Source organism: Myotis brandtii, unplaced genomic scaffold (genome assembly GCF_000412655.1).
Source record: "Myotis brandtii unplaced genomic scaffold, ASM41265v1 scaffold389, whole genome shotgun sequence".
NCBI lineage: Eukaryota > Metazoa > Chordata > Mammalia > Chiroptera > Vespertilionidae > Myotis > Myotis brandtii.
The window spans coordinates 1667984-1684239 of record NW_005364914.1 but is presented as its reverse complement, the minus strand read 5'-3'; the positions used below and the strand labels follow the sequence as shown (position 1 = coordinate 1684239).

Here is a 16256-nt window from a genome sequence, read left to right as displayed (position 1 = left end):
GACCCCTTTGGGGGTCAAACGACCCTTTCACAGGGGTCGCCTAAGACCATCAGAAAACACATATATAATTACATATTGTTTTTGTGATTAATCACTATGCTTTAATTATGTTCAATTTGTAACGATGAAATTGGGGGTCACCACAACATGAGGAACTGTGTTAAAGGGTCGCAGCATTAGGAAGGTTCAGAACCACTGCCTTAGATTGTCAAATACAAAATGACAACAGCCAACACCACAATAGCCATCTGGTGTGGATAAATCAAAATGACACCTATTTATTTATTTTTTGTCAGATTGGCAAAAAACATATTTTTTGGTGTACCAAAGAATTTTAGTAATTAGTTTATGTGTGCCATGAGATGCAAAGGGTTGAAAATCACTGGTATAGATCAAGATCATTTTTTATAAATTTCCTTAAAGTATTTTGGTAAGGAACACAATGCTAAAATATATATTAGCAAAAAATATGGGACCCTAGGTGTATCTTTTAAAAAAATAGAAGTTGATGTGAAACTACCTTTTAAATGAAAGGAGAGGGAACTAGTCACAGAGTGAGGCCACGGTCGTTAGAAGTAGGTTTTCCCCACGTGCTGTTGTTTTCTTTAGGGGACACAGCGCTTGCCCTGTTATGTGGTGGTGCCCAGGCTCCCACTGGGCAGGCACAAGTGTTAGAATTCTGCCACCAGGCCAGCATGGCTGATTCTAGCAGCTTCAGGAAGCCAATGCTGGAAACATGTGCCAATGGACGTAGAGAGGTTCAGATCTGGCCCCCCAAACACAAAGCAGTTGGGACAGGGCCACGGTAGATGAGCCTTACCCGCTGACCGTGGAGCGGTCCCAGTCTTCGTTACTCAGCCCCACATCTGGGTAAGTCTGGCTCCGAGGCTTAGTGACTGGGGACAAGCTCCCTCTCTGCTTCGAGCTCCTCCAGTCGTAGGTGTTGAAGTTGTATCCGGAGGCCTGAAAGCCGGGCCCTGAAACCAAAGACAAGGCATTCTCTTCTGCCCCTGCGGACCTCCAGTGAGGTCTGCTTACTAACTTGTCTTTTTCTGTGGTTTCCATTCGTTTGTTCAAGGGGGTTGATTTTAACGGAATTTGGGGTCATAAAGGCCATCAAGATAACACTGAAGTATTACATTTAAAACGCATCCACACACATTAGCCCAATTGATTAACAACATCCATGAGGTAAGACCTTTAGACCCAAGCAGGAGGGGCCGCTGCGCTGGGCTTGTGCTTTGTGTAGCTCCTGCCCTACTCTATCTGGGCAAGAAATCTATTGGGCCAGGGGGATATGCCCAGCAGATTTATATCCAACCCCTTTTAGAGCAAGTTCCAGAAAGTCAGAATCCTGAATTTCCTGCCCAGGCAACCTCTGAGCTATGTGAGGGCTTCTTACCCAAGTGTGACCTGAGAGTGGAATTTGCTACAAGATGTAGGTTCCAGACCCAAGAAGTGGCCAAAGGGGCTGCTAGGTGCAGATGTGCGGACAGAGCTTGGATATATGGGCTGCGGGCCCAAATGTTAGGGACGGGCCTGAGGATTACTTTAATCCAATGAGAAATGGCCTCGTTAGCAAGCAGAGGGGTCGAATAACAACAACAACCATAATGAGAGTGGAATTTGCTACAAGATGTAGGTTCCAGACCCAAGAAGTGGCCAAAGGGGCTGCTAGGTGCAGATGTGCGGACAGAGCTTGGATATATGGGCTGCGGGCCCAAATGTTAGGGACGGGCCTGAGGATTACTTTAATCCAATGAGAAATGGCCTCGTTAGCAAGCAGAGGGGTCGAATAACAACAGCAACAACCATAACAACAGCGAGCACAAAGTGGGTACTCATTCTGCGCCCAGAACTTCATTATGGGCTTTCTTTGTATATACAGCCTTTATGTATTCCTCTGAACCATCTTTGAAAGTAGGTACTATCACTATTTACATTTTACAGATGAGGATACTAAAGACTCAGAACAGTGGTTCAAGTACCTAGGACTATTTGCATAATTTCTTGGGGGTTCCAGTCACACATTTGGGAGAATCAGTTTTCAGATCATCAAGTTGCATGTCCCCAAACCGTCTTGGCTGAGGAAGCACCAGGAGTCTGAGGTCTCCCAGCTCTCCAAGCCTCTCCCTCCCCTCTCACAGTTGTTTTCTGCCTCTTTACAAAGGAATGACATTTATTATCCACCTCAAGCCTTTGAAGGAGCTTGGGCCTGGGATAGAAATAATCTAGAGGTAACTGGGAAAGGCTTGCTCCTGCACCCTGCTGGTGTGGCTCAGTGGTTGAGCATGGACCTATGAGGCAGGAGGTCCCATGTCAAGGCACATGTCCGGGTTGCAGGCTTGATCCCCAGTGGGGGGGGGGGGCGTGCAGGAGGCAGCCAATCAGTGATTCTCTCTCATCATTGATGTTTCTCTCCTTCCCTCTCCCTTCCTCTCTGAAATCAATTAAAAACATTTAAAAAAGAGAAAGGCTTGTTCCTGAGGGAAGGTATCTGAGGAGCAGAGCTTTATGTCAACAAGGTACAGACTCAGGCCAGGCTTTGACCTCTCCCATCCATCGGCCTCTATGCATCTCAGAGTCAGAGTCAGAAGTGTGGGGAGGTGGGCACTTTAGTGTGTTTATTTGAATTTTTGCAAATGAAGATTGACTTCCTCTCTGATGAGGAGTTAAGTCTGATTAGCTTGATGGGTGAGACAGTGAGGGATGTTTTTGGCAATTAGCTTATATAATGAACACTGTCTATGAATCTGAGCTAAATTTTTGGCTCTGTACTTTGACAAAATGTATTATAGCATATTTACAGCAAATGGGAAATTCTAGTCTTTGCAAGTATTTAAATTTGGGGAGGAAAACCTTTAGATGACAATTATAAATGTGTGATGGGGTCTGCAGCTTTTCAAAATTCCTCTGGGGGTTCAGTGGGAGAGCAGGGGCTCATTGCAGGTCTGACTCTATAGCTTGTGCTGTAGCCACTACTGCTCCATCCACCCTTCAGGTTGTGACCTATTGTGTGTGTGTTTACATGTGTGTCCTGGATTGCAATAAAACATGGGTTTCTTACTGTGTTTAAAAACACTTGATAGCCCAGCCGGTGTGGCTCAGTGGTTGAGCGTCAACCTATGAACCAGGAGGTCATGGTTCGATTCCCAGTCAGTGCACATGCCTGGGTTGCAGGCTTGATCCCCAGGGTGGGGCATGCAGGAAGAAGCCCATCAATGATTCTCTCTCACATTGATGTTTCTATCTCTCTCTCCCTCTCCCTTCCTTTTAGAAATCAATAAAAATAGATTTTTTAAAAACCACACAAACAACAACAACAACAACCCCCTCCACTTAATATAGCAAATAGGCCTCGGCCTATTTTCACATCCTGTTCAATGACCGGACCATGGAAGATGACTGTCTCCATGGCACCCCTCCCTGCTTTGTCTTTCTCATTCATGTTCCCTCCACTTGTCAGCTGGCACAGTGCCATCCTCCCTCTTGACTACAGCGGGAGAAAGCAGGATGTCCAGAAGACAATGCTCTGATGAAAGGATCTGATCTCGGGAGAGCAGGGAGTGCCCACAGCCGCACGATGGAGCGTCCATGATGGAGGGCACCAAGGATTACAAGTCCTCGGAGCCGGGGAAAGATCTACAGTTCAATATCCCATTTTCTTTCCCGGATAACTGCAGGAGTGTGGCTAGCCACCTGGGAAGAAATCTTGCGTGATGAATGTGCAGTTTTCTGTCAAAAGTGGTGGATGAAGGGGACACACACGAGTCCCTTCTAGAAGGGGAGTGACCAGCAACACCGTGTTTCTCCCGGCTCCTCTGACGGGCGATCTGTTTCCTCCTTCTGACCAACCAGCCCCCAGGTACAGGAAGTCTCACTTGTTATGATACAAAAAGTGTTAGGCGAAGCCTGTACTTTCCTCAACCAGCCTAGACCTGCTGAGAGCCGAATGCTGTATGATGGTGTCTTCCTGGGGTAACCCTTTCTGATCAGCACTAACCCACAGGACCATTCTGTTCCCCAGGGAAATTCCAACAGGTTTTAAACTGGGCAAATTAACTTTTTAAAAAATATATTTTTATTCAATTCAGAGAGGAAAGGAGAGAGAGGGAGAGAGAGAGAGAGAGAGAGAGAGAGAGAGAGAGAGAGAGAGAGAGGGAGAGAGAAACATCAATAATGAGAGAGAATCATTGATTGGCTGCCTCTTGCACGCCACCTACTGGGGATCGAGCCCACAACCCGGGTATGTGCCCTTAACTGGAATAAAACCTGGGACCCTTCAGTCTGCAGGCTGATGCTCTATCCACTGAGCCAAACCAGCTAGAGCAAAATAACTCTCTTATTTCCCTCCAGCTGTGGTTTGTAAGTGGTTCTTGGTGACTTGGGCAGGAGGGTAGGATGAGCAGATGTGCAGCATCGTCACTAGACAAACGCCACACTGGCGGGCACATGTATCTACACCAAGAATGCGTTGTCTTCGTAAGCACTATTCAATCATTATTGCATTACAGCTGGGCAGGCATGAAAAGGGGATAAAATTTGAATAGCTTCAAGTCAGGTGTAGACCCAGAAGACTGCGGCCTGGTCCACTCTATGCTGGCACAGGACTGAAGTTAGGAAAGTCCTGGGTTCAAATCCCAGCTTTGCTACTTTCTCACCCTGGGGGCTTGGCCACTTTGCCTCGGGGACAATGACACATGCATCACCAGGCCGGTGTGAGAATGAAGGAGAAGAACATATATGAACACTTAGATAAGTGCCCAGAACACAGTGAGGTTATCATGAACATAGATGTCCATGACTTTTATTATTTACTATGCCATTCAACTTTTCAAGATCTCAGTTTTCTCATTGTAAAAGGGAGAGCAGGCAAGGAGGAGAGCCTCACCATCACTCATTCAGTACGTGTTCGAGCGTCTCCCAAAGGTCAGGTACTATACGAGGTGCTGAAACGCAAAGACACTCTCCAACTGCGTGGCTTAGAATATGCATGGGAGTGAGAGAAGGAGACACAGTCATAGAAATAAGAATTTTAATAGCACAGAAATGTTATCTCTTTAGTCTGAACACACTGATTGCAAGAATGAAACCTGTTTGGGGGTGGGAATGTGGGTCATGAAAGGTGCCATAGGAAGGTGACATCGAACTTAGAGTTGGAGGATGAGTTGGCCTGTACAGTAGGGGTGCTGGGTAAGGCAGTATAAGCCCAGCAGGAGAGGCCGGGGAAGGCACTGTCAGGGTAAACCCCGCTCCCTGCCCTCCTGTTCCATCAGTGAGTTTCTGCTTCACTCCCAACGAGAGAGCAGCATTCCAGGAATATTCCAAGAACAGCCCCCTTACTACCTGTACTTACTCCTCCCCACAGGAGGAGCTGTGGTTACTTAATTGTCAAGAGGAAGAGAGAGAGAGAGGGCGAGAGAGAAAGAAACATCACAATGAGAGTGAATCATTGATCAGCTGCCTCCTGCACGCCCTACACTGGGGATCAAGCCTGAAACCTAGGCATGTGCCCTGACCAGGAATTGAACCATGACCTCTTAGTTCATAGGTTGATGCTCAACCACTGAGCCATACCCCCCGTGCAGAACTCTGTGTTTAAGCTAAGGATCTTTGACTTTATCCTAAAATAATAGAGAACCACCAAAAGAGTTTTTCTTAAAGGGAGTGGTAATATTCGATTTAGTTTTCTAGGAATCATTGATAGCAATATGGAGTGGTAAGATACTCAGAGTAGGTGATGAGGAAGTAAATATTTCAGGCCTAATGAAAGTTTACAACAAAGGCAGTGGCCATGCAGACACAAGAGATGTTAAGTTAGTCGGAGGTAGGAAGATGCCTGGTCCTGCTGATACCATGGGCTACCTGCCTTCTCCAGGCTCTTTACTGCAGCGGGAGAAAAGCAACCCTGTGTCTTGTTTAAATACCAACATTTTGGTTTTCTTTTATTTGGAGGGGAATTCAACTCCTAACTGATGCAGGTGGATGATGTTATTATGACTTAAAATAGGTAGGAATTAAGTTCCTGTAGAGGCCAGCTGGTTGCCTTGGTTGAGAAAAAGTTAGCAGGCCCTGAGAAATATTCCTTTACACCAGGAATCAAAGTTAAAATTCACAGAAGAAATGGAATAAATGAGGCAGCGCAGGTGTGGGAAGAATCAACTGCCAGAAATATAGACTTCATTTTAACTGAATGATAGTACAAATGCATAAAATTAAAATATAAGCGTGACATTGGAAACTAGATTTTAACTTCAAAATTGATAAAAGAAACGCATTGAAAGATAGCAGTTCTAAAATTTATTTCCTAGGTAATTAGTCTTTTTATTTAAAATGAAAAACCTTTTTTCTTTTTTCTTTCCTTCTTCTCCCCTCCCTCCCATTTTTCCTTTCCTTTCCTTCTTTCCCTCTTTCTCTCTCTCTCTTTCCCTTTTTTTTCACATCTAGGTTTTCATATCTGGTTTTATACTTTGTATCATAATGTTAGGTATGTTATGGACTAATTGTATCCCTCCAAAATTCATTTGTTGAAACCCTCACTCCCAATGTGACTATATTTGCAGACAGAGCCTTTAAAAAGACAATTAAGTTAAATGAGGTCATAAGGGTGGGGCCATAGTCCAATCTGATTGGTGTCCTTATAAGAAGAAGAAATGTAGACACGTGAACACCAGGGGTGCACACACACAGAAGAAAGGCCATGTGAGGACCAATGAGAAGATGGCCATTTGCAAACCAAGGAGAGAGACGCCTCAGGAGAAACCAACCCAGCTGACATATATTTTTGTTGTTGTTGCTAATCCTCACCTGAGGATATTTTTTCCATTGGTTTTTAGAGAGAGTGGAAGGGAGGGAGGAAGGAAGGAGGAAGAGAGAGAGAGAGAGAGAGAGAGAGAGAGAGAGAGAGAGAGAAACATCGATGTGAGAGAGACACATTGATTGGTTGCCTCCTGCGCATGCCACTCAGTCTGTGGTATTCTGTTATAGCAGCCCAAGCACATTAATACAAGGTAAGAGATTCAGTCTAGATTCCTTTCACTGAAAGTAATGTTAAGTTTTATTCATTTGCTTAATGGAAAATAGGTCTTCACAAATGTAGGTACTTCTGAAAGTTGATGGACTCCTGGTAATGACACTTATTTTTAGGATAACCATACCTCAGATATTTGTAAAATTCTGACACTCCAATATTAGGCAATTGTTTTTCAGTACCACAGTGTTGTGCAGATTAATATCTTCCATTTAGCTCTTAATTATCACTCAGTATTACTTTAGAAAAGTGAACTAAACAAAGACTCATGTTCATAAGGTTTGAAATTGGAGAATGGTTTTGGAATTCAATCTTCAGCTCTATAATTTAGGACTGTAGCTCCTGCCGTTGCTTCATTTTCGGAGCCAATTTTCGTCTAGCAAAGCAAGTCAGATAATTCCCTGCCAAATTGTTTCCTAAAGACCCAATTTTGTTAAAAATGAGAAAAATCAAATCATATGTTTGTATAACTACTTGTAATTGTTCCTGCCAAGAACTGTAAGGTGTTTGGATGAGACTGTGGTTTGAAAATGGCAGAGCTGCTCTCCCTTTGCTCAGAAATCACCTCAAATCAAAAAGGGATGAAAAAAAAATAGAACGTGAACTCCATCTTTGGAAAAACTAGAATCTCAAACCATTATACACCAGAGATGTTACCAAATTCTGTGAAAGTCAAACAGGGCATGGGGGGTTCTGTTAAGAAGCCAAGAGGAGACAGCTGTGGCCAGAGGTTTTAGCGAAGGCCCAGTCCTCCAAATCAGGGACCAAATGAAGCAAAACCACAATGCTTTGTTGGGAGCTCTAAGGACTGCACAGACTGGCGGCAGGAAGTGCCATGACACTAGGGAAAAGCTGGGGAGCTGGGCTGAAAGACAACACCTACGGATGTGCTGGAGGCTGCAGGAAGCCAGCTATTGGTGAGATGGGCTAGCAAAGAGGGCTTCTGCATTGCTGGCTGTCTGCAGTTGCTGATGTCTCTGGCTGAGGACGAATGCACTCATCACAGGTACTGGGAACAGGGTAAGTTCTGCTAGCCTGGAGCACAGCTTGGACTCTTCTGTCTCAAAACCTCTTGCAAATTTCCAAACCAGTAGGAAATCATCTCATTCAAAGATGAGCAATAATTCAAAAAAAATTGGTATACCAAGTTGATGAGAGAGAGAGAGAGAGAGAGAGAGAGAGAGAGAGAGAGAAAGCAATAGCAGATGAAGGATACTCATGAGAAAATGGTTGCCATAGAGCAAATGATAAATATAACCAAATATATCATCTCAAAATTTAAAAATTACAAACTGAAACCATCATCTCTCTAAGAGATCAAAGCAGAGATATAAGAGGGCCAGGAAAACTGGGCAAAGCAAGGCAATAGTAGGAGTGAAACATAAGCTTGTAGAGCCCAGAAAAGAAGTGGAAGAGGGGAAAAAAAGTCCCCCCCACATGGGGAAAATACTGCTGAATGTCTGGCTATGTGCTACTCTCTGTGCGGACCATGTTGTGTCCCCTAACCACATTAAAGGACAGTTGGATCTCTAGCTGTACATGTTGGTGTCTATTATTAGTCATCACCATCTTTATGAGATGAGAACTACAAGGAAGCATGGAAACAAATGAATAATGCACCCAATTCAAGTCATAAACAGAAAAAATCTCTAAGAAGAACACAATAAAGTTAATCAAATTAAAAGCAAAAATTTATTTTAAAAAATCAGAGTGGAACTAATAAGTAAATGCAAGAGTCAGTTCTTTGGGGGAAAATACTAAATAAAAACAAACCATTACCAATATAATCAGAGTGAAAAAAACATAAATACACCAAATATGGAACAATATTGAGGATATAATTCTAGAAACCTAGAATATAAAAATAATTAAACAAGAGATTACTTCATTGTATGCAAACACATATGAAAACCAGGATAAAACAATTTTCCCCCGAGAGAATACAAATGATAAAAATGACCTCTAGAGGGTTCAGCAATCCTACTTCTGAGTATATATCCAAAATAAATGAAATTGGTATCTTGAAAAAAATCTATTCACTCCCATGTCATTGTAGCATTATTCATAATAGCCAAGATATGGAAACAACCTAAGTGTTTGTCAGATGAATGGATTGAAAAAAAAAGAAGTAAAACTCATAGGAACACAGAGGAGAATGTGGCTGCCTGGGGCTGGGAAAGGGGAGAAATAGAGAGATAGAGAGATGTAGGTCTAAGGATAAGATGAATAAATTCTGGGGATTTAATATACAGCATGGCGACTATCGTTAATGATACTATTTTGTAATATTCTTTAAATTTGCTGAGAAAGCCGATGTTAAGTATTCTCACCGCACACACACACACACACACACACACACACACACACACACACACACAAATGGTAACTATGTGAGGCAATGGATACGCCAATCAACTCGATGGTGGTAATCATTTCAATATATATATATATGTAAAATCACCACATTGCACATTTTAAATATATGCAATCTTGTCAATTTTACATCAATAAAGCTGAAAAAAGGAACTCAGAAGAGAGAAATATCTAAAGATATGATAAGGCAGAAATGTAACTACCTGAGTTGAGAGTCAAGAATTACAGACATCACAAGACCCTCATGTCTATGAGAATGACAGAGTCCAGGCACCAACAAATCTCCTCTTGTATTGACTGACCTTTGCTAAATCCAAGGAAAGCAACCCTAAGGTTTTCTCAGAGTTAGGAGGGATCAATAAGACAAGGGGGGCAAAAGCATATGATTTTGATAAGGCAGAAGGGCATGAATATAGAGCATGGGGACTGGAGGAAGCTGACCCAGAGGCCGACTAGAAAAAGTTTGCATCCTAGCTACACTCTAGAATCGAGAGTCATCCATTGTGAGACTTCTTTGAACACACTCCTTCTTTCTCTACCAGCTTTGATTACTCCATCCTTTCCCCCTTTTCATTGGCTACGTAATGCTTTGCACTGTTGGTTGGTTAATTGTCTGGCCCTTCAGTTAAGGGCCAGGTTACTTCAGCTGGGTAACCTCTTCCATGAGAACAAGGACCACATCTCCTTTGCCCAACATTGTATGCCCCCTATACTGACCTTACGCTGTGCCAGCCATGAATAGGGCAAGCTTGACATTTTGGACAAAAGCAGGTAACAATAAGGAATGTAGCTGCAGAGATACAGGAATTAACGGAGGTGCAACATCCTATTGGAAATGGGGCAACTACTGTAGACTTACAGGTGCAGTGAGAATGTGCAGTCTTCCTAGGAAATGGTAGAGCAGCTGAGAGGCCAGAGGGACAGGCGGGAGAGACAATCTACATCTCACAACATGATAGTTAACCGGGGAAAAAGGATGGTTCCATGCCTTGCTTTAGAAAAGTTAATCCAGTGGTCGGCAAACTGCGGCTCGGCAAACCGTGGCTCGCGAGCCACATGCAGCTCTTTGGCCCCTTGAGTGTGGCTCTTCCACAAAATATCCACAAAATACTGACTTCTGCGCATGGGCCACGAAGTTTCAATCGCACTGTCCGTGCGCGCCCGCACGTGGTATTTTGTGGAAGAGTCACAATGAAGGGGCCAAAAAGCCACATGTGGCTCTCGAGCCGCGGTTTGCCGACCACGGGTTAACCCAATATCAGAAGTAAAGGGGGAAAAAAACCACAGACTTTGAGTTCTTGGTAAAGAGTAAGCTCAAAATGAGTGACAGATGGGATGTGACCATCAAAATTCTTAAATCGAGAGAGGCTGCACTGATAGGTTCTACAATCTTCAGCGATAAAGGTGAAAGCCTTGAACTGCTCCGGGCTGTCAGATGATTGCCTGACTTCCTTTCTGAGTGCTACACTTTAATAAGAATGGAGTTAAATTTGAACATGTTCAGAAGAGAGGCCCCCAGGATGATAAAGATACTCAAAAGTAAGAGAACAGTTAGAGAAACTGGGGCTATTTTGCTTAGAGAAGGAAAGACTGGAAAGAGGCATGATAGCTGGCTTTGGGAATCTGAAGGGCTGTCAAGTGGAAGAGGCTTTGTCTAGCTCCGAATGACCTTGAGGGCAGAACTAGCACTGATCGGATTTTCGCTCAATGCAGCTGAGGACTCGGAGACAGAGCTACATTCATGGAGAAGGAAGAACAGTGAGGGAGCCCCTGTTTCTGGGGTGCTCCAGCCCCAGCCCAGGCAGTGTGGTCCTGCAGCGAGGCTGGCCTTGCACCCAGGCTGCACTCGATGTCAGAGAGCTGACTTCTACATTCTCTCCCAACACTGAAATCCTGTGAGCAACGAGCCTTTTGACTTCTATGTTCATGATGGGAATCATTTTGTGAAAGTGCTTTGTAAACACTAAAGTGCTTTACAGATATAAGGTCTTGTGACTATTTTCTCATCACCTTGTAAGACTTCAATTCTGTTCCGATTGCCACTTTCTCTACTTATCTCTAATCTCTCTTCAACCTCATAAAGATTTCTAATTGATAAATGCCAAATTTAATAGTATTGTGACTACTATTCCCTGTCTAGGATTTTAAATGTTCAAAGTGCTTTGTAAATAATAAATGATTCTTCATTTTTCACTAATGAGGCGAAGGCCCTCTATTGAGTATGCTGCTCGTGGTGCTGATCCTATGGTGTAAAGCAGGGGTCCTCAAACTTTTTAAACAGGGGGCCAGTTCACTGTCCCTCAGACCGTTGGAGGGCTGGACTATAGTTTTAAAAAAAACTATGAACAAATTCCTATGCACACTGCACATATCTTATTTTGAAGTAAAAAAACAAAACGGGAACAAATACAATATTTGTATTTGCATGTGGCCCGCGGGCCGTAGTTTGAGGACCCCTGGTGTAAAGGGACGGGGTAGCTGAATTATTACACATCCACCTTGTGGGGTGGAATTCATTAAAGTCAGTAGCATGCTCACAACATTTGCTGTAACAAAATAGTCTCCACATTAATAAGCTGTCAACAAACAAGCACAGTAATAAATCACCCTCAGAGTCCACACTGACACAACTTGGCTTCTGCTCTTTGTCAGAGTGACCTCTGGTGGCCCACGAACTCTCAGACAATGAGAATACCTGTTTTGGTGGCATAGCTTACTTGTTACAAAGCATTACGACTTAGAAAAATTAACTGTCAGACACATAAATTCCCAAATCTATTTTGGGGTGTTCAAAATTTTTTCCCCACCAAACTCTACTATCATCTCTAGTAAGCAACGACTTGAGAGCTCTAAAATATTTATTTTCCTTTTTCTCCAAGGGACTTAGCAGAGAGTGACACAGGCAAAGGCAAGTGGAGAGAAGAAAACCCGGGAGAGAGCAAACTGGATGTAAGCGCTCTTAAAAGGTTAACCAAATTACACAGCAACCCTCACACCCAAACGTGTGTTCTCAGACTGTTCATCTATTTCATCCTCTGGCTGACGGACACCCAGAGCAGAAACGGGGTTCGGAGCTGAAATTTATACAAGGCAGTACAGAGAAGGTAAGCCTCACATAAGATGAAGTACAAAGAATTTTTTGTACACTTCTCTTTTGATGCTACGTACCATTGGGAGGGAAACAGATTTTTAAAAGAAGCTTTTTAGTTCATATTCTATATTCAGTCTAACACATTCTGTATTTACTTTCTGTTCGTGAGTTTTAACTTTTAATGTAGGTTATACTTGTTCACATGCTGATGTCTGCGAAGAGAACTCTATTAAATATTTTTATATGTTATGATTACAACTCTCTAATAATGAGTATTTGGGGAAACCCCTACAAGTTGTTTTTAAAAGTCAGAGGAGGCAGGAATAAATAGATCATTGGCTAATCTCTCATGCTCCTTGTCAGCACCCCAATCCATCTTTGCCGACGAGGTAAAACCATGGGGCTATCTTCAGCGAACCATTCTGTTTCAGGGTTACTCTCATAATTAATTGATGCAGGAAGGACATGCTCCGGATGGAACACTTGAACCTCGGTGAGTCTAATGGGGGGCCTGTTAGTGTTTGATAAATGTTCATGACTTACCAGCACTAAGAAGGAGGAAATGCAGGGCCGCTATAGCCGTGTGTTCAATACGGTTACATTGACGCAGACATAAGTGAAAGGTGTTCTTTTCGTGGGGCAGAAGGTGGACCCTTGAGAAACATGGGCTTCAACAATGACACTGCCTCTTTCCTCAGGCCCAGGACATACCTTGATTCCCGTAGCTGGCGTCGATTCCAGAGCCATCCCACGAGTCCACAGCACTGTCCACACTGGGCACGGTGGACGGGTACATGTCGGAGAGTTTGCCCGGCTTCTGTGCTGGCGAGGAGTCCTCCTCCATGTCTCCCAGGTCACCCAAGTGGCTGGGAATGGGGAATTTCTTGGGACTTGATGCTGACTGAGCTTTAAAGACAGGAAAGAAGTTTAAGTATCAGGGTAAATTGAAAAACATTTTTTATTGCCTTTTAAAATTATTTTTATTGATTTCACAGAGAGGAAGGGAGAGGGAGAGAGAGATAGAAACATCAATGATGAGAGAGAATCATCAATTGGTTGCCTCCTATACGCCCCCTACTGGGGATTGAGCCCACAATCTGGGCATGTGCTCTGACCAGGAATCCAACCAGCAACCATTTGGTGCATGGACAACACCCAATCAACTGAGCTACACCAGCCGGGGCCATATAAATTTAAATAAAAAGATAAACATTCCCTGGCTAGAGAGTCATTTTCCTAGAAATGCACACAGAGACATTTGCCCATTCTTTTGGGGAAGGAAATGCACTGGAAATTCTTAACTGTGGCTCTCAATCCACTCACCATCTGTCTGTTTCTTAATTTTCAAGGTGACAGTCTCTCCCGCCATTTGTAGCAAGTGGATGGCCTCACTCAGGGGCTTCCCTTTCAAGCTGCTGCTGTTGATGGCCAGGATCCGGTCTCCGATGTGGATCGCGCCGGTTCTGGAACACCAAGGAGCAACAGGAAAATAGAAATAATCCCTGTGTGATACTCAATATAGATTCCCGGCCATACTTTATATATTCATAATAATAAAGACTTGGCAAGGGTCTCTAGAAACCATGTCTAGCTTTCTCCCGGGCAACGTTACAAGACAACTGCATCTGTTGTGAATTACTTTTTAGTTTCAAATAAAATTAGAAAAATTGTTTTAATTAGTAGTTAAAGTGAACTTGTATGCTTTTTAATTCCAAGAAAGCAGAGTCATTTGGTAACCCTCTTAAAAATCCCAAGGAAACGAACAAGATTGGACAATGAATGTAGCGATGTTTAGCACGGGGCATTCCTTGTTCCTACAGATTTAAAAATGTTGAGCATACTCATTCTCCCAGCTCACCAGAAGTGAGATTCAGAGAGATGGGGACACACCCCGGACGCTGGTGTGGCTAGGCCCCCTGCTGGTGATTCCAAGGAAACGAAAAAGGCTGATCTCGGGAATCAATTGCTGTACAGTCATGCACCGCATAACAGTGGAAACACGTCCTGAGAAATGTGTCGTTAGGCGATTTCCTTGTCTTGGGAACATCATAGAGTGTACTTAACACGAACCTAGATGGTGTAGCCTACCACACACCTAGGCTGTATGGTACAGCCTATTGCTCCTAGACTACAAGCTTGCACAGCATGTTACTGTACAAAACAACTCGAAATCAAATCAAGGCCAAGAGAAAATGATGCAACCAAGAGACTTGGTGAATACGAGATGTATGAGGATGCTGCCAACATAACACAATGTATTGTTTTACAACAAACATTTTTATATAAGTAGAAAAAGCACACTCTTGTTTTACAACAAACATTTTTATATAAGTAGAAAAAGTACACTCTAAAATAACAACAAAAAGCATAGTACACTAAACACATAAACCAGTAGCACAGTCAGTAATTATCAAGTATTATGTACTGTGCATAACTGTATGTGCTATACTTTTATAAGATTGGCTGTGCAGACCAGTGTCATCACAACTCATGTGAGACCACTGTGTACGTGTGGTCATCGTTATGTAACACATGACTGTGGGGCTAGGTTTGAATCCAACTCTGCCACCACCAGCTGTGGGACCTCGGGACCCTATGTTAATCTCTGGGTGTCAGTTTCCTCATCACTACAATGGGGGTAATCATCTTACTGGGAAGCCCTAAAGATTGAATAGGAAACTGTATGTATAGGGTGTAGCACACTATTTGAAATGTGGAAATAAAAAACTAATTTATTGATCAATAAACTAATAAACTGATGGCCTTTCTTCTTCTCTTCCCATGCTCACCCAATTCTGAGCTCGCAGGTTGGAATGTATAATTCTCATGCTCAGCATATCTACCTTAGCTTGGGAGCACTGGGTGGAGAAGGAGTAGACTCACAGCAGGAAGCTCAGGGATAGTGGAAAAACCCAGATCTCTCTGTGCTCAAGGCTGCAGAGAGGAAATCCATGCACTGGCCTCCTGTGCCCTGCTCACTAACTGCAGCGAGGGAAGGGGTCAGCCCAGCGCCCAGGGCTGCTTGTGACTGAGCGCTCTGACCACAGCTGGCTCTGGGGCAGTGGGCAGCTGTGCTGGGCAGCAGAGGAGACACTGGGTTGTGTAGGTTTGGGGGGGGGGGGCTGCTTAACAAGTCCACCAATGCATCAACTCTCAAAGAATTCTTCCCCCTGGGAAAAAAAATCACTTCATTCTCTCATGAGGAATCTCTAGTTTATGAAAGATCTGTGTTGTAAGCCATACGACACTTGACCAGTAGCTTGCTAAAGCAGATAAACAGTAATCTTTTCTCATTTGCTCCCTAACAGAGATACCTAGAACAGGAGGATGCCTGAAGAATACCATGTTACAGGTGTCTCTGTTAATACCAGGTTATGAAATTCTAACAGGGTGATCCGTTTGAGCGGCCTCAGGGCCCTCGACTGACAGATGTAAATGTTGGATGAGATGATTTCTAAGGTTCCTCGCAGCTCCACAGCTCTGCAATGCTACGTCTCTATTCTGTTGTCCTCTAGTGTCAGCATGAATGATGTGCGTGCGTTCCTGAGCTGGGTTACAGGAGGCCAGATCTGGCTGTGATGCCTGGACTACCCCCACCCCCACCCCCCACAACAGGTCTCAGAAAGATGCAGTTTAGCAGGGGGTTGGGATGTGTGCTCATGAAAACAAATTGCTAAGGGAACATTCCAAATTGCAAGATATCATTAAGATGCTGCACTCTGCTTCCTGAAATCTTTGAGGATACAGCCTGTGCCATCCGCT

The 16256-nt window shown here is 43.7% G+C and overlaps 1 protein-coding gene across 1 annotated transcript in view; it reads right to left on the bottom strand.

Annotated features, from left to right (window-relative positions):
- GRIP1 (glutamate receptor interacting protein 1) overlaps window positions 1-16256 on the bottom strand; it is a 406109-nt gene that overhangs the window by 26458 nt on the left and 363395 nt on the right. The window contains exons 17-19 of the mRNA XM_005872692.2: window positions 13818-13957; window positions 13206-13400; window positions 821-977 (exon numbers count right to left, since the gene is read on the bottom strand). Of these exons, the coding sequence (XP_005872754.1) occupies window positions 821-977; window positions 13206-13400; window positions 13818-13957 (492 nt within the window). The remainder of the gene's footprint in view (window positions 1-820; window positions 978-13205; window positions 13401-13817; window positions 13958-16256) is intronic.